General features: G+C 30.3%; 2 protein-coding genes across 3 annotated transcripts; both read left to right on the top strand.

Moving 5' to 3' along the window:
• The first annotated feature begins 388 nt into the window (after window positions 1-388).
• LOC130976703 (LEC14B homolog) lies at window positions 389-4,308 on the top strand. Its single transcript, XM_057901623.1, has 10 exons — window positions 389-603; window positions 960-1,381; window positions 1,540-1,659; window positions 1,855-1,932; window positions 2,105-2,278; window positions 2,370-2,447; window positions 2,799-2,974; window positions 3,379-3,534; window positions 3,702-3,762; window positions 3,906-4,308. Exons 2-10 carry the CDS (start codon window positions 1,001-1,003, stop codon window positions 4,101-4,103), a joined length of 1,422 nt encoding a protein of 473 aa, XP_057757606.1. The 5' UTR covers window positions 389-603; window positions 960-1,000; the 3' UTR covers window positions 4,104-4,308.
• A 16,055-nt stretch (window positions 4,309-20,363) lies between these two features.
• LOC130976591 (nucleoside hydrolase 3-like) lies at window positions 20,364-25,749 on the top strand. Of its 2 annotated transcripts, none has more exons than XM_057901498.1 (11): window positions 20,364-20,782; window positions 21,014-21,304; window positions 21,388-21,723; window positions 21,836-22,012; window positions 22,085-22,363; window positions 22,439-22,561; window positions 22,631-22,828; window positions 23,179-23,432; window positions 23,515-23,716; window positions 24,702-25,007; window positions 25,282-25,749. In XM_057901498.1, the coding sequence occupies exons 1-11, from the start codon at window positions 20,567-20,569 to the stop codon at window positions 25,570-25,572; spliced, it is 2,673 nt and encodes an 890-aa protein (XP_057757481.1). In that variant the 5' UTR covers window positions 20,364-20,566; the 3' UTR covers window positions 25,573-25,749. The 2 variants fall into 2 exon arrangements, with proteins under 2 accessions (XP_057757481.1, XP_057757482.1); XM_057901499.1 differs by having other exon boundaries at window positions 20,368-20,782; window positions 21,393-21,723.
• Window positions 25,750-27,702: the final 1,953 nt, after the last annotated feature.

Here is a 27,702-nt window from a genome sequence, read left to right on the forward strand (position 1 = left end):
TTATTATTATTAGAATTATAATTATAAACTAAAACTATTTTTATTATAATAAATTAGTGTATTAATACCTATTAAATATTTTTTTTAAATTAAAAAAAATATATATATCAATAACAACTATCAAATTAGTTAAAATAATAAATATTTTATAAAAAAATATTTAAAAATTATTAAAATATATTATTTTTATTATAATTTAATTTTTTTAATTTAATAATATATTTTTAATTTACATTTTTAAATATTAATAATTAATTATTGACCAAAAAGACAAAAACAATAAATTCTGCCATTCCTATAACATTTTTTCTTTGCATCTTACATTCTAACCAAGAGATTTTAGATTTGAATATTCAAAAAAAAAAATCTTTTTATACATCTGTGTAATAGATAATAAATCATACATAACTAAAATATTAAGGTATGGAGACGACTGGGCGTGGGAAAAGGCAAATGGAAGCTTTGGACAATCCAAACCGATTCATTCATTTCCATCAACACACTCTTCTCTTTTTCTCTTACACTCCCTTCTTAGTTTTCGACCACAACAGACTCATTTGGGATTTCTAACACTACTTCCTGTTATTCCAATCAAGAGCTAAGGTAAAGTCTCAATCTTCTTTCTTCACTCTTCTATAATTTTCTATTATTTTGTTTGCTTCAACTGTTAGATAACCCTTAGTGTTGTTCTTAATTGAGTTTCATCTACGACCCATGTTTTCGTTTCCCTTTTGATTCTCATAATTGAGCTGAATTTCCTGTCTTTTCTTTGATTGTTTCGTTTTCTTTTATTATTCTTGTTGATCCAAGGGGAGGGGGGTTGGGAACTGAATTTCAATACGAATTGTTTTTTAGGGTTTGTAATTGCTCAAGATTATAGATTTTATGTCATATGTTTGTGTGATTTTGATTGAAAATGCTTCTGGCTCTGGGTTTCTTAGACTTGATGGTGTTTGCAGGATATATAGAGAGTGAGAAGCAATCAAGAAAATAGTGAATTATGATTCGGTTGAACAAAGATACGAGTACCTGTAGTGAAGGTAGTGCCAGTAGTGAGTCTGTTTGTAGTGGAATATCTGGAGAAGGGACAAGTATTCTTGATCATGAAATTGCACAGCTCACAAAACTCAGGTCAAGTCCCTATGTGCTTTTGGGTCGCAATATTCCCGGCCGGATGAGGTTACCTGCTTCGACCGTAAGAATGCTAGTAGGTAGAGAAGGTAACTATTCTGGACAAGGGAGATTCTCGTCCGCGGATAGATGTCATATTTTAAGCCGCTATTTGCCCACCAAAGGTCCTTGGATTGTGGATAGAATGCGAAGCCGTGCCTATATTTCACAATTTTCAGCTGATGGTTCTCTTTTCATTGCTGGTTTCCAGGTTACTTTTATCATTGTCGTTGTAGTTATGTTTTATGTAAATAGTAGTGTATAAAGCTGAAGATGATTAAGCATATTGAAGAGTTTTGTACATCTAAAACTACAAGTTTGAGACAAAGAAATCCTCACTTTAGATATATGCGCTTTGTTGTGATTCAGGGAAGCCAAATCAGGGTCTATGATGTTGAAAGGGGCTGGAAACTTAAGAAGGACATCTCTGCACGAAACTTACGGTGGACAATCACTGATACTTCTCTCTCACCCGATCAACAACATCTTGTAAGTTTGAGTTCAGTGCCAAATGGTGTGGCCTTTTGTGGACAACTGGGATGAGGAGTTTCCTATTATAATTGAGCACCTCTAACCATGGCTCGTGAACCTTATAGAAGCTTGAGCTATCATTTTGTACCTTGTTTCTTCCAACTCCACCCAGCATACATTTTATTTTATAATTTTTTTTATTTATTATTGCAGGTTTATGCTAGCATGTCACCAATTGTCCATATTTGCACAGTGGGATCTGCTGTAACACAGTCAATAGCTAATGTCACAGTACGTGTGAAAATTTATCACTTTATTCATAATTGAGAGTGAAATATAGTTTAATATTTGTTTATAGTATTATAGAGGAGTAAGCAGATGTTACGTGTACACTTTCTCCTACAAGTATTTGCTTTACATTCAAGAAATCTTCTCTCTTTTGAAAAACCTTTTTTTATTGCAGGAAATTCATTATGGACTAAATTTCTCTGCCGATGAAGATGAAGATGAATTTGGTATTTTCTCTATCAAGTTCTCAACAGATGGACAAGAGCTTGTGGCTGCAACCAGTGATAGCTCAATATGTGTTTATGATCTTGGAGCTGATAAACTAAGCCTTAGAATTCCTGCTCATATGGTATTATTGATTCTCATATAGTGGCTTAAGTTAATTTTTGTCTGTTACCATGGAAGGTGGATCATGTCTGATGTGGTCTTTTACATTGCAGTCTGATGTTAATGCGGTCTGCTTTGCTGATGAATCTGGCAATATCATATATTCTGGAAGTGATGATAGTTTCTGCAAGGTAAACTTCATATTTTACTTGTAGGAGTTTTTTAATATCCACAGTTGTAACTCCATGAACTAAGCTTTGATTTGTTTTCTCGACGTAATAAAAGAAGCATAAGTTGTTTATAGATATTCAGCATCATGTTATATATAGCCTGCATATATAAGCATAGAAGCAGTTGCTTTAGAGCTCACCAGTTTGCAAGCCTGAGGTCAACTCACTGGAAGCTCGAACCTAATCATAACTAAATGTGCTTAAGATTGGGTCTCGAGTAGCGTCAGATTAGGCACATAGTACTTTCCAAGCCTTTTACTTCTGCTTGCAATTACTCAGTAAAGGAATCATTGGCTGTTATGATGTGTGCAGGTCTGGGATAGGCGGTGCTTTGTCACGAAAGGACAACCAGCTGGTACTTTAATGGGACATTTAGATGGCATTACATTCATTGACAGCCGTGGGGATGGTCGTTATTTAATTTCTAACGGAAAAGATCAAACTACCAAATTATGGGACATAAGGAAGATGTCTTCTAATGCCATAAGGTGAGTCTATTAATATAATATCCAACTTGGTACTTTTGCCAATATATAATGGTAACTGGAAAAAAAAGACAATAGATAATCAAGTTCTGAAAATCACATAAGGGACTAAGGGAGACGGAAATGGTCAAATTAATTCTATCTCCATCCCTTTACAAGAATTGATTTCAATTGATCCTAGAATTTTGTAACTAAATGTAGTTCTTTGATGCTGCATAATAAGTGTAATGCATAACACTTCTTTCTCATGAACGTGCTTGTTTCAGTGTGGTTTGGTATTTTATGTTGGAGCTACAATTAAGTCCAAGAAAACAAAATGAAGAAAAATTATACTCGAACTCTTTCTTTTCCTTTGCTATTCTGTGATGTATATATTTAATGATGATACTAATTACTTAAACCAACAGCACGGGTCTTGCAGACGAGGATTGGGATTATCGGTGGATGGACTACCCTGACTATGCAAGAAATTTAAAGCATCCCCATGACCAGTCGTTGGCAACGTATAAAGGACACTCAGTGTTGCGTACTCTAATTCGCTGTTATTTCTCGCCATCATATACGTAAGCTTTTACTTTTAGCATTTTTTCCTCTCTCGGCTAGCCACGTTCTTTTAACTGATATAAGGTCCTAACCTGCACAAAATATGTTGGTTTTGAATTGCATATGATATTGAAGATTTCTTTGTATAATCATATCATTCTGCATTTCTGTGTATTCCCCATTGCAGCACCGGTCAAAAGTACATTTACACCGGATCCAGTGATTCGTCGGTTTACATATATGATTTGGTAAGAGAAACAAATCCCCAGATACTTTGTTAACAGTGACTGCCTTAGGATGAAGAAGTGAAAGTTCAATCCTTTTTCCTTCTGGTTCTTATTATGTGTCTTGAGATATCATAAATAAGCAATAGTGTGTGCATTGTTTGTAGGTGAGTGGAGCTCAAGTTGCAAAACTTGACCATCATGAGGCACCAGTAAGAGACTGTAGTTGGCACCCTTTCTATCCAATTCTAGTCACTTCGGCATGGGATGGTGACATTGTTAGGTGGGAGTTTCCCGGAAGTAATGAAGCCCCGGCTTCTCCGAATAGACGAGTAGCTCGCCGGAGAGGCTTTTATCACATATAGCTGTTGTTCTTTGTACATATATATGGATGGACATGCATCTAATGCATGCAATATAGGCCCTTTTAAGTGTTACGCTAGTTGTTGCTGCATTAGCTTAATGATGATAATAAAATGTATATTTGAAGTGCTTGTTTTAGGTAAGTCTTAAAGTGGTTTTTGAATTTTTATTCAGAGTATTAAATTGGTTTCTTAACTTTCAATTGTCTCAATTCGGATCTTGAATTTTCATTTTGTTAGTCTCTCAAACATTTTTCATTAACGGTGTGCTGACGTAGACCGTCAATACCATGTGCCAGAATATGGTTTAACCATGTGTAATGAGACGATGAAAATAGGTTCAAATGTCTGTCTTTGGAACAGTATTGAGAAGGTGGCTGTAGTCTTGATTCTCCCTTTTTCTTTTTTTGGTGAAATTTTGAATCCGAGTGCACTTGTTAGAAGACATACATATAATGACCACTAGACCAAGATCTTGCATGTAATTTCTCCCCTCTCTTTTTTCCCTTTTAAAAAAAATGTTAAAGACTAATTTGTCGTGGATCTGAGCTCCATATAAGAGTCTGTCGCTAGCTGATGAGTTGCTGCATACATAAGGTGGGGTTCGAACTTCTAACACTTACTTAAGCGAACGAGTGAGCTGACCACTTGACCAACCCAAGTTAGTTGATTGAACTGTTTATTGTTATGCATTGAGATGGCTTTATTTTTTTTCGGCTTTACATTTTTTTTTTGTCAAGTGGATTGGACAGCTCCCAATCCTAGACATTACACCCATGTTTCACATACACACACAACACAGCTGCGGCCTTGCATTGAGATGGCTTGTAGTTGCCTTCATTTTTTTCCTCCAAAGATGTTTGTCTTATTGATTTGGGCCTAGTTCTTTAAAGTCCAAAAGAAACCAATTAAAAAAGAAAAGAAAAAATGTCATTTTTTTCTTTTTATTTTAAAAATAATAATTATTTTTAACAGCATATAAAAATTTGGCACAAATATCTAATTGTGTGATACATTAACAAAAGTAATTAATTTTTAAATATATAAATTTAATTAAATGACAGTATAAATTAGTAATATTGTTAGCATATTCAAATTAAACTCTTAAATAAAATATATAAAACCAAAAGTTATCTCTCCTTGTGATATTTCCATGGAAGGGGCAAGATAGATGATTTATATGGGTATAACTAGGCAGCATGGTCCTAGTAGTAAACAAAATAAAAATATAGATTATAGTGTAGGTTTCAAGTTTGAACACGGAAATTAAAGCATGCACATGCATATTGAATATTTGAGTGAGTTGGGTTGAATGAGAAAAATGCACATGTTTTCCAATCATAATAAATTGGTACCTCTTTTATCTTACATTTCACTTTCAGTTGATGTGTCACTGTCAACCCTAAAAGTTACCATCATGTCTGCTTCTTACAATAATTCTAGGTAATTGACTTTAATTAACAATCACATTATTCACTAATATTTTAAGGGTTTGGCTTACTAGACCACTAGACTTATCTTTAAGATAGTACTACATGTTGAGAATGGTTGAAATTTAGAAAGTAATATGATCATTTGGTTATTTATATTTTTCTTAAATTATTAAACTGTTGCGTTTCATTAAAAAATAAATAAAATTTGTAATTTATTACTTTATTGATTAACTCTAATAATAGTTTAATAGGTCATTTTCTTTTTAAAAAATGATGCACGTTTTATTTATTGAGAGATTAAGATTTGGTTAAAAAATTTAAATACGGAAGAATCTAATCATTGGTGAATGTATCATGAAATGATTCTAATTGTGTGATTTACCTGTATATAGAAGCATGTAATTCAGTGAAGGCAAAAAAAAATTCATTTTAATAAGGGTGGAAAATTATTTTTCTTAGATGTGACAAGTCCTTTTTAGAAAAAAAAGCGTGCAAATTAAAAGAAAGTTTTAATGAATTTGAATATTTTAATTCAGTGGATAATATTTTTGTAAAAAATAACTGATTAAAATTGTATAATACATCATTATAATATCTATTATCGGAGATTAATAGACTTGACTGATAAGGTTGGTCCAATCGTTTGAAGAAGGAAGTTTTCAACTAGGTTTGCGTCAGTAAATCTCCGTCCTATGTGTGAAGGAATGGGGAGTGGTATCTGTGAAGACATTCTGATGCTTAAGTTAGCAAGGGTCTAAGCAGGTTTAGAGGGTATTGGAACGTAGAGATACCTGAGGCATATCAGTATATTTATAGTGGTGAACCAATAACTATTGTTGAAGTAGTTCCATCTTTTAAGGAAAATAACCGTCTCTTTATCTTAGAGAAGTTGAGATATGACTGTTAGAAGTTGATTGAGAGATTTTAAAAACAGTTACTTATTTAAATAAGTATTATCTGTCAGCTAATCTTCGATTCCGATTTTTTCGGTGTAAAGTTTATATTAAATCCGACTTCCTTAAAAGAGGTCGGTTACGAGTGAAGGCCAATTTATAGATTGGACCATTTTTATTCAATTGGGACCAAGACCTTTAGTGTTGGAACCAATATCCATTTTAAAAAATATCTGTATTTATTATTAAAGAATTAACGGGTAGGTGTCTGACTTTTTATGTTAACTTTGAAAAATGAATTTAAAATCATGGCGCATGCCCACAATATCATGGGTCCGTCCTAAATGAGAACATAGACTAATTAATTTTCTTGCAATATCATAAATAATATTCATAATTAAAATTAAAATATTATTTATATATTAAAATCAATCATCATATATTTATGTATAAATATATAATTTAATTTATTTTTAATATATATTTTATATTAATAATTAATTTTAATAACTAATTTTAACATAAACCTAACATAATTATTAATAATTAACACATGTTACGACTTTTATTCAAGTGTCCAAAAAGTCAGCGACTCATTCACACATATCTTACTATTATTCATATGTAACAATGTTCGTCTTTGCATCCTAAAGTGGATCATTCATAACACATACATTATCTTATAAATTAAAATTATGATATATATATATATATATATATATATATATATATATATATATATATATATATATATATGCTACTGTCCATTTTTTTTTATATAATGCTGTTGTGAATATTCAAGATTTTAATGATTGCAGCATGCGCTTTGATCATAACTTTTAGACACTTTCTCCCCAAAATTCACAATGTTTTCTTTCATGTGATCATTCTCTATTAGTTATAATATTTACACAACCCCAAAATAGGTATATGTCATGCTTCCATTTCGATATCCATTTAGACACAAATAAATAAATTATATTTTTTATTCTTAAAATTTGACCAAAATTTTAAAAATATTTTTAAATTTTATTTTATTTTAATTTTGTTTTAAAAGTCTTTTATTTGCATCAAAAAATTTAAAACCGATTTAACAACAATTTTTATAAGAACAATCTTCAACATAAATAAATCAAGTATAATTTTCATATATTATTGTTAGATTAATTTTAAATTTTTTGAAATTTTAGTCGTCGAGGATATACTTGATGCAAATAGAAAATTTTTGAGACAAAATAAAAACAAAAAAAATTTATGGATATTTTTAAGACTTTTGTCAAATTTCAAAGATAAAAAATATACTTTATCCAAAAAAAAAAGATCGATATTCATTTTACTATATACATATAGCTCATATTTTAATACTTAGCTTTTGGTTTTGGTTTTTAATTATCAAATTTTATTGAGTATACATAATAATATAGGTGAATTTTATTATAGTTATAATTATAGTGATTATGGTGATAATAAAATTTTAAAGACACTTAAAAAATATAGTTAAATTACGATCACACTTTTTTACTATTTAAAAATACTTTTAAAATTTAATCATATTTTTTAACTACTAGTAAAATTTTGTAACTATTATCGAATATACTTAATAGTATATTAAAATTTAGATATTCAAGTTAAAATAAAAGTACAACTCAAACAATAAGTTGGTGTTCAATTATTGTCCAAAGTACATGATGAATTATTGGGTCAAGAAATGATGATAACCAATGAGAAAAGAATGATATAAGATGATTTGCTTGCTTTTTCATTATAAAAGTGTTCATGATGATTTGTTTTGGATACTTGAAAAGTAGATAAGAAATAAATAGTTCTTTTTTAATTTTTATTTTTTAATTTTTTAGTTTTTGGGTCATGAATCCTGAAGGTAGTGATGAATAGTGAAATGATACGAATGAATGCTATTGGTTTTCGAAAAAGAGGGTCTCCTTTATTTGAATAGTCACATACTGAGTTACTGACATTCATATTTGACCAATACAATTTTTTGTCCCAATTTTTTTAAGTGTATATTATGGTGTCTGTATATATTCGTTTAATTTTTTAATATTTAAAATTTATTATAAAAAATAAATTCGATAATTTCGATACTAAAATTATAAACGCTATAGAATTCGCCATTTTATTATGTATGTTCATCACTTTCATCACTTCCTCAATGCACGTCTGCTATACTTTTTCGTTCACATATCTATTTACTGTTTAAATGGATATATCATATATAAGTTTACTGTATGAATTTCTTCATATAGTTATAATTTCTTCTCCTAAGTTTCTGGTGGATAGAAGTTTAAAAATCGCTTTATTTGACTACCTTTTAATATCTTTTAACAAAAACACTGTCCAATATTATTTTTATTGGATATTGGTATAGCAATAAAATTTTATCTTAAGTAGTCGAAAAATGTTTTTATAATAATGTATTCTCACATCTCAAAAGATATTAAAGTTAAAGTGATATTCTATAAAGAAAAGAAATATTAAAATTGATCTTTAAAAAATATTATATCAAACATTTTGATTTCTAAACAAAGTTTTATATTCTAAAAATTCTTAAAAAGTATTTTTATTGAATAAATTGGTCACTCTGTCATTTTTAATCAAATTTTTAATATGCGTATTACGGTATTAGACACATAAATTAGTCACCAAAAAAAAAAGACACATAAATTGTTAACAAATTTTATATAATTAGGTTTTTAAAAGATATACTTTAAGACAAATAAGCTTCTTTTTAAAATAATAGTGAGACCAATTTAATATATGATAATAATTCTTTAGAATTTTTAAAGAATAAAAGTTTATTAATGGATTAAAGTATTTCATCTAAAATTTCTTAAAAATCAATTTGAATGTTTATTTAAAAATAATATTACTTTTAGCTTCCTAATTTTTTTTCTTTTAATGGTGATGAAGATTGGTCCCTGAAGAACTTATCTTTATGACTTTATCCACCTTTGAGAAAAAGAAATTGAATTAGTGTGGTGTCTTTGTCTCTGTCCAGAAAGCCCAAAAGCCAATTCCCATTCTGTGATTGGAAACTTAGGAGCTTAGTATTATTAATTCCCAATCTTTGGTCAATGAAGTAGAGTCGTTGGGGATAATTTAATTCATTTAAACTTTTACACTCTAAAAATAAAATACACCATTTAAATTTAAATTCTCTAAATTTTAATTTTTTATTTAAAAAATAAAATATAATTTCTTACTCTTAAATATTTTTTTTATATTTTTTTTGTCCTACCTATAAAATTAACGATAAACGATTAAAGATCACATCTTATCCTTTAATATAAAATTCAAAATTTAGAAGATTCAAAATTTCACAATTTTAATAGGTAATAAAAAAAATATTAAGTACGATTTTGATTTCTAAAATATAGGTAAAAAAAATTTTGTCTCTAACTTTTTTAACATACAAAATCGTCTTTAAAATTTAATGTAATTTTAAAATCGTCTTTTTGACCTAAATATTAAAATTTTAGACTAAATTACTCCTAACAAAAAAAATTATAAAATTAAAAAAAACATAAAAGTCATTAATGGAGAAAAAAGAACTACAAAAAAACCATTACACAATATTCAACAATAACACATACATTTAAATTCAAGAACAATATCATTTATTACAATTTAATATTTCAAATTCAACAACAACATAAAAGGGAAAAAGAGGAGGAGATTTGAAACCGTTTGCGAAAGAAAAGCACTTCCATGAGTGGACATGGTGGAGACGACGTCGTAAAAAAAATAGAGTTGCTGTCGTCACTGCTCCTCGCTGTCCGCTGCTCTTCGCGTACTCGCCATTTTTTCACGGTTTGTCGTCGCTATTTTTACATTTGTTTCTGCTTCTATTTCTTTTATTTTTGTTTTTGATAAAAAAAAAGAGATACTGTGATGGAGAAGAAAAAGAAATGTTGTGATGAAGAAGATGAAAAAGAAAAAGAAAAAGGATATTTTAGTACACATATAATCTAAAAGAAAAAAAATTTTCGACCTATATCTTAGACTAAAATTGTACTTAACCCTAAAAAAATAATTAGCTATTTTTTTTCTAAATAATAACAACATACATTCAATGGTATTCGCCTATTCGGATCTTGTTTTTTATTTTTATATATAGTTGAAATTTTGCAATTTGATTTTCAATGGTATTTGTCACACACCTCTCTTTATTATTTATACACCTTTTTTAAAGACAATTTTCATAAATCCCTTGATTAGCTTTCTTTAATTTCTAATATTACTTTATATAACGATGCATTTATACGGTTTAATTAATTTGTACGCAGTCAACTAACATTGCAAGATATATATATATATATATATATATATATATATATATATATATATATATTAAACTTAATTATTATTTATTTATATATAAATATATATTATTTAATTTATTTTTAATATAAAATTATATTGTAATATATATTTTATATTATTAACTAATTTTTTTGTAATTAATTTTAGTACACACATAATATATATATTATATTTCTTAAATGAAGAAGGATATTTAATTTGTTGAATCAAACCATTTAACTATGTATCATGATCATCGAATAACTAGAATTCTCATTCAATGCAAGTTGCGGCAACTGGATTTATTGCTTTTTCTTTTTTTTCAAAGATCTTAAATTTCATTTGATGAGCAGAGCACACAGCAAATATTAAAAAGCAGAATTTAAATACATTATTATTATTGCGAAATATAAGCTAAATATATACAGTGTTTAATTAGCTACGATGTGATCTATGATTATTAATTTATTATTAGTAATTTTTTTTAATTTTTATTTTATAAATATATAATAAATATATTAATAACTTAAACTTAATATATTTTGATATATATATATACTTAACTAATAATTTAAAACTTTTTTAATAGTGTATAAAAATTAAATTTATACTATATGGCAGTTAGACATTTGCATATGCAGATAATTAATGTTTGATTGTCAGGTGTGATAAGAAGAGAGTCCAGTAACAGAACTGCTGATAACAGCAGGGAATTGCACACACACAAAAACACGTACAATAAAAAAGAGTTAGTTAGAACTAACTTGTCAGATCAGTAAAGTTTATTAGAGGCAGATCAGCAGAATCTGTTAGAAGAAAAGCCAATCAACTCTTCTAGAAATCTCTATTAAAACCACTTATATATATATATATATATATATATATATATATATATATATATATATATATTACAAATTTAGTATCACTTCAAGTGTAATCATCTAATAATCATTCTAAAAAATTTTAACACACTTTTTAACCTTCTCTTCTCCTTCTTCTTTAACTCTCTCTTCTCCTTCTTTCCTTCTTTTACATGCTTCGTGTTTTTTCATGGATAATCTCAGCAGACCTCAATGCCAGCTGTGTAAAAAGGTAGGCCATATGGTTGTATAGTGTTACCACAGATTCAATCAGAAATTCATGAACCCTCAAATGTAACTCTTGAACTCAGCTCAACCACCCTTCTTGACATTCCACAATGCCTCAGGCAATCAGCAACTCTATCAAGACTCGAAAGTGCAGCAACCGCTGGCACCAGCAAATCCACAAGCATTCCTCACTCTACCATCAGCTCTCCCGGACACAGCGTGGTATCCGAACTCAGGAGCCTCGCATCACATTACCTTTGATCAAAACAACCTTGCCACAAGATCAGACTATGCAGGCACAGAGAAAGTATATGGAGGTAATGGTCAAAGTATGAAAATTGAGCATATTGGAAGTTCTTTCATGCATGCATCTTTATCTAATAGACCTTTCACACTTAGAAACATACTGCATGTATCTACTATCTCTAAAAAACTTGTCAGTCTTGCTAAGTTTGCTTTAGACAATGCTGTGTTCTTTGAATTCTGACCTTATGTTTGCAATGTCAAATGTCAGCTATCCAAGAAGATACTCCTTCAAGGTCTTCTTAAGGACGGGCTATACAGATTTAAAGGAATTTATGTTATCCCAAAAGCTACTAAATCCAATCTTTTACACTCCACACTCACTATACCAACCTGCAACATCACTGAAATTCCTAAACAAATTCCTAAACAACTATAGTCCATAACCCATGACCCAAAAGAAGAGTCCAAAAATTCTGTTCAACCTTTCATACCCTCAACTTTAGCTATCACAACCTCAAATTCAGATATCTCACCTGAAGCCACACTCCCCGCTACTACCAAATCGGCCTTACCTGCAATCAGTCCTCCAATCCCTTCTCCAACCACAACTGATTTTAGTTCCAGTCAAAAAAGCACAAGCCTACATGAAAAAAATAGAAAAAAATTAGAAAGTCAAAACTATGTTAAAATCTACAGCTCTCTATGCAGTGCAGACCCTGCTCAATGTAAAAAGGAAAGAGAAACACCAAACAACAATAGTCTTGTTATTGAGTCAGTATCAAAGAAAGTTGGTCATGTAGAAGCAAACATCACTTGTAAAAGAGTTAGTGATATAGCTCAGCAGTGACTCAGAAAATTAGGCCACCCGTCTGATAAAGTAGTTACTCTTGTAATAAAACAATGTAATGTGACAAGTTTGAATGGTGCAATAAATAAAAATAGCCTTAATCCATCTCTTTGTCATGCTTGCTATATAAGTAAAATACACCAATTACCCTATCTTGATTCTTGTACATCTTATGCACCTTTGGAATTAATATTTTCTGACATATGGGGGCCAGCACCAGTATATAGCAGAATCAGGCCTTCGATATTACATATGCTTCATCGATGCATGTACTAAATATACTGTCACTTACTTATCAAGGCATTCAACACAGGCTCACCTGTCCCTACTCTCATCAGCAAAATAACACTGTTGAAAGAAAGCACAGACATATTGCAGAAACCTCCCTTGCCTTACTAGCATAAGTTAACCTACCTCTCACCTTTTGGAAAGATTCAAACATGACTGTCACTTACCTCATAAATAGGTTACCTACCCCAATTCTTAATAACAAATCTCCATTAGAAGCCTTCACCCACACTGTCCCAAATTTTGAATTCTTGAAACCCTTTGGTTGCAATTGCTATCCTTTCCTACGGTTATACAATGCACATAAGTTTGACCACAGATCTGAAAAATCAATCTTTATTGGCTATGCTATCGATCACAAAGGGTACAAGTGCTTATTACCAAATGGAAAGAAAATTATCTCAAGGAATGTGGTCTTCAATGAGTCAGAATTCCCTTATCCTCACCTATTCAATACCCCCTAACCTTGCCCCACCAATTCACAATCCTTGCTTACACCAAACCCCAATATTCCTCCCTGTCCCAACCTCCCTCACCCTCTTTCCTCGCCACATAGACCTGCAGCAAGTACTACTCTAGCAAGCACTACTCCCACTCCGCCCCATCACTCCCTACCTACCTTTCCCTCCCTGCATTCACCTCATATCTTGCATTATATGAATGATGCTTCCAATATTATCAATGGCATACATGAACTATTACCTGCTGCACCTGTATATGTGTCTCATAATTTTGTTTTTGCTATTTCTAACTCTGTGACTGCTGCTAACACTTCTTCCAGCAATATTTTTTCTGTTGCAGATGCTCAGCACTCAGCCAAGATTGAAACTGTGCTGCCAGCTCCAGCAGTGCTGCCATTGAATCAGCACCCAATGCAGACAAGAAGTAAATCTGGCATCTTTAAATCTAAGACGTATGCAGTGGTTGTGCAAACGGGAGCCACTATTCCTTCTCTGCTGTTGCCCCCACACAGTAGCCCAGGCCCTCACTTGTCTTCATTGGAGGAATACGATAGAGGAGGAGTATACAGCCCTTCTACGAAACCAAACTTGACAGCTAGTTCCCAGGCTGGCTCCCAGCTCCGCACCCATTATCAGTTGCAAATGAATTTTCAGAATTAAGCAACACTCCAATGGCAAGATCCAAAAGTACAAAACCCATTTGGTAGTGAAGGGTTTTCATCAGAGGGAAGGCGTGAACTTTGACCAGGTTTTTAGTCCGGTTGTGCGCCCTCCTACTGTCAAGGTCATGCTCAGCTTGGGATTAGCGAGAGGATGGCGAATCAGGCAGTTCGACTTCAACAATGCGTTCCTGAATGGGGATCTCGAGGAAACAGTATATATGACTCAACCTGAAGGTTTCATCTCTCCCATTTATTCTTACCATGTGTGTAAGCTTCAGAGATATCTGTATGGGTTAAAACAGGCACCTCGTGCATGGTTCACCAAGCTCAAGACCACTCTCAACATCTTTGGATTCAACAACACTATTTCCGACAGTTCTCTCTTCACCCGGTTCACTGCATCCTCAGCAATTTATATTCTTGTCTACGTGGATGATATCTTAGTCACTGGTAGCTCAGATTCTAAAATTTTCAACCTAATCACCCAGCTTAATTCAATCTTCTCCTTAAAAGATCTGGGGGAAATGAACTATTTTTTGGGTATCGAAGCCATCAAGAGGACTGACAATGAGATACTTCTCTGCCAGGCTAAATATATTAAGGAGCTACTTGCAAAGGCCAGTATGCATGATGCAAAGGCCATGCCCACTCCAATGGCTTCAAGCTTAAAGCTCTCTACAGATCCATTGTGGGAGGCCTCCAATACGCAACAATCACAAGACCTGATATCACATTTGCTGTCAACAAAGTCTCGCAGTTTATGCACCACCCTCTAGACAGTCATTGGAAAGATGTCAAAAGGATACTCAGGTACCTAGCTGGTACATCGCAGCATGGTTTAAGGTTTCAAAAGTCGAGTGGATACAGAATTTATGGGTTTAATGATTCAGACTGGGGAAGTGATGATGATAGGAAGTCTATTAGTGACTTTTGTGTTTACCTTAGACCAAATCTAGTCTCTTGGTCAAGTAGAAAACAATCGGTGGTGTCTAGAAGCTCCACAGAAGCTGAATACCGAGGAGTAGCATCATGTATTACTGAGATTATCTGGGTTCAGAATCTGTTAAGTGAGATGAGAATAACATGCACCACTAAGCCCAATCTCTACTGTGACAGCCAAAGTGCTGTACTACTGACAGCCAATCCGATTTTTCACAATCGAAGCAAGCACTTTGAGCTGAACTTGCATTTTATCTAAGACTATGTGACAGGCAAAAAGGTTCACATTCTTCACATTCCCTCCCATGATCAAATAACTTATTGCCTTACAAAGTCACTGTCAAGTGCCTCCTTCCACAAACTCAAACCACGCCTTAGAATTGTTGATAGAGAACAAAGAAACTCAAGTAGCAGGGTTGATGTTAAGAGAGAGCAAGGAAATTCAAGTAGCAGAGTTGACGAAAGAAAAGAGCCCAGTAACAGAACTGCTGATAACAGTATGGAATTGCACACACACAAAAGTACGTGCAGCAAAAAGGAATTAGTTAGAACTGACTTGCTAGATCAGCAGAATTTGTTAGAGGCAGATCAGCAGAATCTGTTAGAAGAAGAGCCAATTAGCTTTTCTAGAAATCTCTGTTAAAACTACTTATATATATTACAAATTCAGTATTACTTCAAGTGTAATCATCTAATAATCATTCTAAAAAATCTCAACACACTTTCTAACTTTCTCTTTTTCTTTTTCTCCAACTCTCTCTTCTCCTTCTTTTCTTTCTTTTTTTTTCTTTTACTTGCTTCGTGTTTTTCTTCTCAAGAAATCTGATACCTCACATTGATAATTTAAAACAAGTGTAACGCGACTCTTAAATTAATGACACATAGAAAGGACCAACGATAAAGAAATCATATCATTTTGGCACACCCAAGGAAACTAGAACCGAAACATTATACATATTCATGTGCCAAGTGGGAGGTGATCGATAAGTACTACGAGAACAACGATATATAGATATGGATGTACTCTTGATTTTCTCGAAAAGTGTATGTGGGTAAACCATTTTTATGAAATATATATATAATAATGTTGCTAATTAATGCATCTATGAACACATTTTTCTGCATGTAGAGTGTGATTAAAGTAACTAAATGTGTATCCTTCATCCATAGAATCAAATTGGGATATATAACTTGGTCTTTTGTGGTATGCTCAATATATAGGGTACTTATTGTTACCGATTTGGAATATGATATTTTATTCGCTTTATAATTTATATACGTAAAATGTAAATATGACCATATATTGTTAAATATTAGTCACCAAAAAAATATATATTGTTAAATACTAATTCCTAATTAATAAATAGAAAAACAGTCAATGGGATTAGAATATCGTCAAGTAACAACTTTCCCACATTTCAAAAGTTTAGAGAAAAAGGCGATTCTCACATTTAAATAAGGGGACATCCATAATTTTATTATTGTTCTTTTGAATTCGTCAAGCTAGACAATGCTTATATTGGCATACATAGCCACTTTAAATTTTTAATATGAAAATGATGATCTTTTTTATTTTGGGTAACCATTCTATGAATGCTCTCCAAAATATAATAAGTACCTTATTATATTAATATGTATATATTCTTGTTACTTTAAAGATAACTTCATTAGAAAAAGTAAATATATGAGAGGTCTAGTATTATAATGGAAGTAGACAGCAACAAAAGTTCTATATATAGCGTGGGAGATAATAATTAAGAATATGCTACGAATATTTTTAATGTTAGTTTTAGCTTTAATTTTATTTTGAATTTGATGGTTATCAATGACTAAAAAAATGGAGAGTTGAATTTTGGCTTTTTTTTTTTTTCTGTTTAGTTTTAACTTTTGTTTTTAATTAAAAGAACTTAAGAGATATTTTGTTTTTGTCTCCTGTCGAGTTAGGAGATATTTTTTATTTTGTCTCTTGAATTACAGAAATAGTAAAAGAGCAGAGAAGAGATAGTGACACTCAAATGTATCCTAGTTCAGCTACTCAGTATAATATAGCCTACATCCAGTCTCCATCACAATTACGATGGAATTTCATTATCTTTTTCATAAGATATTTACACTAATAATCTTTTCCTAGGATCTACCGAATTTTATTTGGGACAAATCTAAATTCTAACTCAATCTGAATTTGATTAGACTTCAATCTAGCTTTTAACAGTAAAGTGCTAACTCAACTTGTAAAGGAATCCCCACAAGATTATGAAACAAAACAGAAAGATGTACAAAAAAAACTGAGACATCTTAAGCCCTTTTCTCCAAGTTTTACTCACTACCTTTTACCTCTCACTATCTTTTTCTTACAAATCTCACAATGTTTGTCTTTTTCAATGAGACTCATACAGACAAAACTGAAAAAAAATAAATGAGAAAGAAGAACTCAACAAGCTTAGGAAAGCTATGAAAATTGAACTATGTATTTTGTTCTTACTCACTTGCTTTCAACCCTTGGTCGTTCACCCTTAGAAGAGTGAAGCTTCCAAGGTTGAAGCTAGTTCAAGATCCATTCTGTCTTCTTCTCCTTCTTCTGAATTCGCAGCGGCTTCATCAGTGATGAGAGAGAAGGTTGAATTTGTTGCATGTAACATACCCACTCTCATCCTTTTTCTTCAAACTTCATCAATCTTTACCGTAAAAATTTGCTTTAACTCAAAGTTTTGATTTAGACTGTGGATGAGCTTCTGACCATAGTTGACTTCACTTTCTCCATAGTTGCTTAATTTGTGCTTGAAATTTTGCGAATTTTTTCTTGGTTCCTTAGTGTAACACAAATGAGGGAAGATACTTTTTGATGTGTTACCATATGACCTCAACCCACCATAACTTCTGCACTTTTCTTTACTTTCTTTCTTTCTTGCGAATGACGTGACCAAAGTGAAAGGAGAAAAGAGAGAGGATTTGACTTTTGGTGGAAGCCAAATGAGTTTAAAGTGAATTGAACTTGGGGTTCAAGTTTCTTAAAGTATGGAAGTTGGTAAGTTAGGTTGAAGTGTGATGGATTCCGAATGTGATCACCAAATAGACTTGTGTTGGGTCAATACATTCTTGTTTCATTTTCTTAGTCCATCTTATTTATTTGTTCTATGTGTCCTGTATTAATTATTTTTCTCACATCAAACTAAACTTATTAAACAAACAATTAGTGAATGCATAGTAATATTTGTTCATCACTTGGATTAATTTTTCAAACTCAACAAAATTTGATAAGATGACACATAAATATTTGTGGGATTATATATCATGAAAGCTAATTTAAAATTAAAAATAAATTTTGTTTCTTCAATACTTAGTTTTAGTTCAGTTAAAATTTTATATTATTTTTAATTATTTTATTAATATAATTATATGAATAATAAATTTTTATTAGTTCTATATTAAAATAATATTATATTTTCAAAGAAATATCAAATTTATTTTATAAATTAATCTTAATACAGATTTTAATTTTAAATTAATTTATTTTTTAAAAATATAAAAAATAATACTCCAAAAATACTCGATTAAAAATGCTCTAATTTAGCAATGACATCACCCATTATTGCATTGCATCTCTTAAAATACATTCACTTTTTTGACAAAATGTAGACCCAACTCTTAATTTATTTGGGTGTTGGAAAATTGGGAAAGGAATCCATATGTTTAACCTCCACAAAAATATAAAATAAGTTAACTAGCATTTGATACTATACCATTTTAGTTATTTGGGGTTATAATAATGAGTAATGATATAAAAATCATTTTTTAATACATTTTTTTATAGATTTTTATCTTTATATTAAAAGTGATTGATAAAAAAATTAGAAAAGATAAAAACAATTTTTTTATACTATAAAAAAACGTATGAAAGATGTGTAAAAAGGATTGATACAAATTAAATAGACTTTATTAGGAAACAACTCATGATTTTTTTATTTTTTTTAATTAAAGAAATACAGTTAGTTACTTTAGTTGGGAGCTTGGGGCAAAAACTAATTTACTTTACCCCTTTTTATATATAATGAAAGTGACAACATAATTAATAATTAAATAATTATAATTATAAGTTTTGATAAAATAAAGAAAAGAGGGGCTAGGAACTAGGAAGACGGCTGGTTGGTATGCCTGAGCATCAAAATTTCCCTTTAACGTTCTTTCACCATTTTTAAAAGTTTTATTACAACTATTCATCTTCCAATTTTAAGTAAAAGCTGAAATGAATTATATATGTTGTGATAATTATTTTTAAGAAACCTGATATATATGTGTCTTAGATATTTAGTGCATGCTTGGAAAAAAAAAAGTGTTGTTATGTACCAATCCATAAACATTCAATCATCTTTTCATATTTATAAGACTTTTAAATGTATCAAGTAGTTAAAATGTTAAATCAAACACTTCAATACTCTATTTAATTATACAAGGACTTAGCTTATAGTATGAGGACCAAGAACATTTTAAAAGATAGTCAAAAATATAAAAATGAAAAAATAAACTAGTCTCCTTATTATTTTAAAAAGACTAATTTATCTTATGATGATATTTTTAAATTTAATTATCTTATAATAAAATTTATTAAAAAATTATTTAATATTAAAAGCTTGATTAACACAAATGGAAAAACCAATTTCTAGGAGTAATTCTCAATGCTTGTAAAAAATAAAAATTTATTAAAAATCAAAATATCTAAATTAAAATTTATTAAAGACCATTTTAGATATTTAATAAAAAGGTTAACTATAGTATATCTATATTCAATTATGTTACGTGCAAACCAAAAAAAATCATTCTTATACAATAAATATAAATTAAAAATAAATTAAATAACATATATATTTATACAAAAATACATAATAAATAATTTGGTAAAATATTTTTTTTTGTGTGTATATGTAATCCTTTTTATTTATATATTTATTCATGAGAATATTTCTTATGATGAGTCACCCTCTCCCTCGCCATATAGTAATTTATTATATATATATATGCGGTAGAAAAAAGCCATTGAACAAGTTATATGTCTTGCTTTTCTATTAAGATAAAAATAGAACTATCTATGCTACTTAATTAGCCTTCTCTTATTTATTTAGTCTTCATTCATTTCTACTTCTTCTTCTTCTTCTTCTCAAGTTGCATGCTTTTATGATATCTATCTATTAATAACTATTTATGTATTTTCTAGATGGTGATATTACATAGTACAATTAAGCTGTTCAAACCTCTTCCTTCTTAACTCTTTTTCTTTAGCTTATTAATTAGAACATGTATTGTAAGAGAAATCAAATGTTGTTTCCAATGAGGTTTTGTGTAGCTGCTATGTTATCAATGGCTGTGTTAGGAACACTTGGAGCTTCTATGAACACTGTTGAAGCAAGTCCAGGGCCAAGGAGGATTCTCTTGGACACAGATGTTGATACTGATGATTTCTTTGCTCTTCTCTACCTCTTGAAATTAAACAGATCACAGTTTCACTTAGAGGTCATTTTTGTTATTATGCTTTTCTCTTTTCTTTTGTTGATTGGAATATGGTGAATCAACAAGCATATCTCAGTGCTCAAGATTGACTTGCTGAATCAATCAGCTAATTTCACAGTGAAAAAAGGGAAGCACTTTTTGTTTTTAAAAATAAAGGGTATATTTCAAAAGTTGCATATATGCTTATAACAAATGGATTCTACTTTTGTGTTTAATAGATTCTTTACTCTGCAGGCAGTGACCATCAATGCAAATGCTTGGACTAATGCTGGCCATGCCGTGAACCAGGTTTATGATTTGCTTTACATGATGAACAGAGATGATGTAGCAGTTGGAATTGGAGGTGAAGGTGGAATTCTCCCAAATGGTACCATCCTTCCAAATGTTGGTGGCTATCTTCCAATTATTGATCAGGGAATGAGAACAATAGGAGGCTGCAGATACAGGCAAGCAATTCCTGTTGGTCTAGGAGGGAGATTAGATATTGATGCAAATTTTGGAATCCGGAAAGCTTTCCTTCCACAGGTATCAAAATCAATGTTTAATTACTCTAACTCACAAACTATAGTATAAAATATTGAAAATGTTAATTCTGTTTATACTCATAGGGCAGAAGGAAATACACTCCTTTAAGGCAACCAACTTGTCAACAAGTGCTTATTGACAAAATATCTCAAGGTCCTATAACTTTGATTGTGATTGGAGCACATACCAACTTGGCTATTCTTTTCATGACTCATCCACACCTCAAGAAAAATGTGGACCATATTTACATCATGGGTGGTGGTGTAAGGTCAAGAAATCCAACTGGTTGCTGCCCCAAGAATGCCTCCTCCGGCTGCGTGGCGCGTCAGTGTGGCGACCATGGCAATTTGTTCACAGACTATACTAGTAATCCTTATGCAGAGTTCAACATTTTTGGAGACCCTTTTGCAGCATATCAGGTTATTACTTATTAGTCCTTTATCTAAATAGTTTCCTTGCAAAGCAATTAAACTCTTATCTAAGTTAATTTAGACAAATCAAAGTGTTTGATTAGTATTATTATTATTATAGGTGATTCATTCTGGTATCCCTGTGACCCTAGTTCCTCTTGATGCAACAAACACAATCCCTATCACTAGAGAATTCTTTGATGAATTTGAAAAGAGTCAAGACACTTATGAGGCACAATACTGCTTCAAGTCCTTGAAAATGGCTCGAGATACTTGGTTCGACGACCAATTCTACACGGTAATTTGTACATTCATTCCCATGATTGATTGATTGGTTTTGCACTTGTTAACATAGCATTGTTGTTGGCAGAGTTATTTCATGTGGGATTCATTCACATCTGGTGTGGCAGCCTCAATCATGATGAGTAACTCTAAAGGAGAAAATGAATTTGCTGAGATGGAATATATGAACATAACTGTAGTTACATCAAATAAACCTTATGGAGTATATGATGGATCAAACCCATTATTTGATGGCCTCAAAGTTCCTAAATTCAATCTAAAGAAAGGTGATGTGCATAGTGGTCATGTCCAAACAGGACTTAGAGATCCATTTTGCATTCTGAAGAATGGTAAAGGGAAATGTCAGGTAACTCCATTTAACTTCATTTACTTATAGTATAATGTTTTATGTATTAATTTTGTATTGCAAAATGTTGTATAGGATGGTTATACAGCTGAGGAAAATGGTAGAGACTCAGTGAGGGTACTTGTGGCCACAAAAGCTAAGTCTAACCGAGATGTTAATAGTTTACTTGACAGAGAATTTTTCATAAGCTTCTTGAATGTAAGTTCACTATCTTGTACATGTTATATTATTTGAGTGTTTGAAATGATACTAGTATCTGAATTATAGGTTCTAAAGCAAGGAGAAAATGCAGGGAGGTTCAATTTCACCACACAATTTCCTTACTACAGAGAAGTAACTTACATGCCAGATTTTGCAAATATAAGACTAGGGAAGCCTGTTGTGTTTGACATGGACATGAGTCCTGGAGATTTTCTTGCCCTATTTTACCTCCTTAAAGTTCCTGTTCAACTCATCAACCTTAAGGTGTTCTAACATTTTAGTGTTTTTGATTTACAATTTTAGAACATTTTATTTTGGATTAAGCTCTTCTAGAATGAAAAAATTGGTAAAATGATAAAGTAGTATTTTAATTATCCTTAGATTAAAATAATAAAAATTATAGGCAAACTTTTAAGTCGATACATTGATATTTCAGTAATTTTTAATCATTGATTTTAATTATAAAAATTATATAATTAAGATTAATAATTAAAATTTACTGAAATATCGATGTACCAATATACTTTCTCACTGTATTTTGAAACGCGCTAGTATTTGTTATACTTTTTTTAAGCTAAATAGGTTTTGAAGTTTTGATTGTGGGTTTGGTTCAGGGAATAATAGTGAGCCCAACAGGGTGGGCTAATGCTGCAACAATAGATGTTGTGTATGACATACTGCACATGATGGGCCGTGATGATATCCCAGTTGGGCTTGGAGATATGTTTGCTAAGAACCAATCAGACCCAACATTCTCAGCTGTTGGATCATGTAACTATGCCAAGGCCATTCCCAATGGATATGGTGGATTCTTGGACTCTGATACTCTCTATGGCTTGGCCCGCCATCTTCCTCGAAGCCCAAGAAGGTGCCTTTCTATTTTTTGTTATTGCTGTTGACCATGGATATCTTTGACTTTGACTTTGAGTTGACCGAGGTGTGTGTGGCAGGTATACGGCAGAAAACTCCGTAGAGTTTGGGGCTCCAAGGGATACAGATCACCCTGAACTTAGACAACCATTGGCCATGGAAATTTGGGATTCAATATTGCAAGAAACTAATCCACACTCCAAGATTACAGTATTGACCAATGGACCCCTCACTAATTTGGCAAAGCTTGTGTCAATCAGTAACATAAGCTCTAGAATTCAGGTAACTTGTTATATTCTACATTTAATAATAGGTGAATGGTATGGTTTCTACGAGTCTTATGATATTGTGTTTAATTTATTAAATAAGATAAATAAATAATATTTAATAAATTTTAAATATTTTATTTTTTATTTATAAAATTAAGTTAGATAATTTAAATATCATAATAAAAATATCATAGAATTTACCTTAATAATATTAGCATAAACTACAAAAAAATGCATTCGAGTGATTTTGTCATTAATAAAAGTACATTCAAATTTTGTTATCGATAAAAATATTCTCAAATAATTTATAAACATGATAAAAATATTCAAAAATGATTCTTCTTTTATAATTGGTAAACGATTTTAGTATGTGACAAACCGTTTATATATTTGATCCAAAATTTTATAGAAATATTTAGATAATTATTTAAAAAATATATAAAAAAAATCAAATAAAAATTTGAACTCTATATTTTTTCACTTTTCAAAAATATTATTGATTGTTGAAAAAAAATCACACAAAAAATATATATTTAGTGAAAAATTATCAAATTTTAAGAATAAAATTATCTCATTTTTTTAATCATGATTGCAAAAAATTGTATCAAAATTTAATTTCTAAATTATTTTTTTTGAGAATACATATTTAGTTTTGGACATTTTTGTCGCATTTCAAAATTATTTGAGAATATTTTTGTCGATATCAAAATTCAAGTGCATTATTGTCTGCAACAAAATTATTTGGATGTATTTTGATAATTTATCCAATAATATTATTTATACACCAAAGATTTTTTAAATTCGTATGAAAATACAATAGTTATTAACATATAAAAAAAATCGATTATTAAAATATAAAATATACACTAAAAATAAATTAAATAAATATTTTTGAATCATTAAAAAAAAAGACCGAAGTAAAAAAAAAGTATGTTTATTTTACCATAATGGGCTAATATGATGACATGATTAGCATTGATTCCAAAAGGTTTATTCAGGAGGTTTATGTAATGGGGGGACACATGAGCAAGAATGGTAGTGACAAAGGAAATGTCTTTTCCATCCCTTCAAACGAGTATGCAGAATTCAATATGTTTCTGGATCCTTTAGCAGCCAAGACAGTGTTTGAATCACAAGTTAATATCACACTCATTCCACTAAGTGTTCAACAAAGTGCAACTTCATTCTCAACTATTTTGTCTAGCTTCCATTGCAAACAGAAAACACCTGAAGCTGTGTTTTCCAAGCGCCTCCTTTCAAGGCTAAACTATTTGAAGCAAATCCACCACAGATATCAACATATGGTACATACAATCTCATTCTTATTACTATGCTCATTTTTACCCTCAAAATATACTAGAAACCTTTGTAATGCCGCATGCAGCGTAATAATTAGAATCTCGATTTAATTTTTAAAATCTTTTGATATTACGATTTTAAATGAATCTATCGATTTTACAAAATTTATACTAGGTCACGATTTTACGATTTAAATTTTATTAAAATTTTATGTTTTATTTTTTAATTTATTTTTTCGATTTCACGTAAAATTTTGATTTTTTCTGCTGTGCCATACAGGACACATTCCTAGGAGAAATTCTAGGTGCAGTTGTGTTGGCTAATGGGCCTTCAAGTATTGGTGCAAACTTTGAGATGAAGCCCATTAGAGTTTTGGCCCAAGGTGATGAATCCATTGATGGCATAACAGTGGTGGATGAGAAACATGGAAAATTGGTGAGGATTCTAAGCCATGTGGATGAAAAAGCTTATCATTCTTTGTATGTAAAGAGGCTTGGTGATTTGAACCAATCAGCTAAGGTAGCAAGCTTTGAAGAACAGAGGAGACAATGGAGCCATCCACATCCTTGATAGAGAGATAGAGAGGGAGGGGAATTAAACTTGTTTTATGATTATGTGCAAAGAGCACAACAGATTTTTATACAGTATAGTTTTTAATTGGGTTAATTATTTTGTTGGTATCTATCGTGTTATTAAATTTTTATACTTTTTTTTAATTGAATTTCTATACTGCTTTTAATTTTATAATTAAGTCCTTTTTAATGTAAAAAATATTAAAATTAACTGAATATTTCTTCGCAAATTAAAAGTATTCATAGATAAAAATCTAATTAGATTTTTTATTGCATATAGTTTGAGAGAAATATTCTGTTAATCTCAATATTTTTTATATGAAAATAATCTAATTACAAAATTAAAATAATGTAGGAAACTAGTTGAAAAAAAATATAAAAACCTGATTAAAAATTTAATAAAACTATAAAGACAACAGAATAATTCAACATTTCTAATTTGTGTGGCTAGTATTTTTCAAAATAGACTTTCTGAGTTTTTTTTTTTTTTTTTGTCAGCGGATTAGACAATCCCCAATTCTAGGTACACTCACACACCCACACATTCCTCACACACTTACCATATTTTCTCATTGATTGCAACCAGTAGAGTTTGATCACCTTTAAGGTGAGAAATGGGAGATATGCCATGTGAGCTAAGGCTTATTGGTAGACTTTTCTGAGTTCATTTAATAGAATTTTATGGCAATGGTGACTTTTTGGACTCTAACACTCTAATTCCATGAAAAAAAAAAGGAAAAAACACTATAATTCTTGGCCTGTACAAAGCATATCATATCACCATATGCTAAAATTAATCCTTTTATGTAAGTTTCGTCCAACAAAAAAAAAGACTTTCATATGGGTTACTAGTATTGATATTAATATACATAATGTATATAAAGTTTTTTAATTTGTAGCAGCAGTATGTTCCAAGAAATCCCTATGATATCTATACTATATGTTGGTGACTTCCAATAGAAAGCATTTGAATTTAACAGATTATCATTTGATTTTTGTACATTATTATTATTATTATTATTATTATTATTATTATTATTATTATTATTATTATTGTGTACATTATTTCTTCTACTTAGTTAATATATAGTAATACAGTAATACTAATAGCCCTTCAAGTAGGTCAAATTAAACCCATTGAAGTCTTGGCCGAAGGTGATGAATAATCCATTGACATGGAAAATTGGTCAGAATTTTAAGTCGTGTTGATGCTACGGCTTATTATAATACATATGCGAAGATAGAAAGCTTTGAAGAACACTAGAAAATGGAGTCATCCTTATTCCATAATACATGCTATGTAGATGCTACAAAGTACACATTAAAGAGTATTATCCCTTTTAGGACAAGTCTAATAATGATAATATAGCAATAATATAGCATGCATAATTATTTGTATAAAATAATAAAATTTTTATAAAAAATATTATATATATACTAAAATTAATCACTATATATTTATATATAAATATATATATAGTTCAATGTTTTTAATGTATATTTTATATTTTAATATATATATTTTATATTAGTGATACACCTAGTATAGTTGAATTTTAATAATCATACCATCGATATCATATTGTTTATTTAAGTACAATTTATATTGTGTGGCTGATAATTTTCAACATAAACTAGCTAATGGGGTGGCTTTTCTAGTTTTCTTTTTCCATACCCACTTGACCACTTTGCAAAGAATACTACTTGGAAGTTAAGGATGTCTTTGGAAGTTTAAAAGAAGATGAATAGAAAAACAATAAATATATAATAAAACGATATAAAAATTGTGAGTTATCATATTGTTTAAGAGTTAATAATATAAGTAAGTAAATAAATGTGTGTATATATTTATCCACTTTAAATTTTTAAATATGATTACTTATTGAGTTATTGATATTATAAAATGATTTTTAAGCTAATTAAATTTATATAAATTTTAACATGGCTATATAAAGAAAAGTAGAGTAAATATCAACCATTTATTTTTTAGATATTGATAAAATTTTGGTGTAACACAAAATTATTAAATATTTAAATTTTAAGATTTTTTAAAATTTTGGTACGTATTGACAATACACCTCATATATTATATATTTTTTCGCATATTGTACTCGCTTATCTTTTAAAT

The sequence above is a fragment of the Arachis stenosperma genome, chromosome 4, assembly GCF_014773155.1.
Source record: "Arachis stenosperma cultivar V10309 chromosome 4, arast.V10309.gnm1.PFL2, whole genome shotgun sequence".
NCBI classification, from domain to species: domain Eukaryota; kingdom Viridiplantae; phylum Streptophyta; class Magnoliopsida; order Fabales; family Fabaceae; genus Arachis; species Arachis stenosperma.

Excerpts from the sequence above, each read along its gene's own strand:
- LOC130976703 (XM_057901623.1), top strand. The coding sequence starts at position 1,001 with ATGATTCGGTTGAACAAAGATACGAGTACCTGTAGTGAAGGTAGTGCC. Across the intron at positions 1,933-2,104 it reads AGTCAATAGCTAATGTCACA|GAAATTCATTATGGACTAAA; the intron begins GTACGTGTGAAA and ends TTTTTATTGCAG. Across the intron at positions 2,448-2,798 it reads GTGATGATAGTTTCTGCAAG|GTCTGGGATAGGCGGTGCTT; the intron begins GTAAACTTCATA and ends TGATGTGTGCAG.
- LOC130976591 (XM_057901498.1), top strand. The coding sequence starts at position 20,567 with ATGTATTGTAAGAGAAATCAAATGTTGTTTCCAATGAGGTTTTGTGTA. Across the intron at positions 22,013-22,084 it reads TCGACGACCAATTCTACACG|AGTTATTTCATGTGGGATTC; the intron begins GTAATTTGTACA and ends TGTTGTTGGCAG. Across the intron at positions 22,562-22,630 it reads TTTTCATAAGCTTCTTGAAT|GTTCTAAAGCAAGGAGAAAA; the intron begins GTAAGTTCACTA and ends TCTGAATTATAG.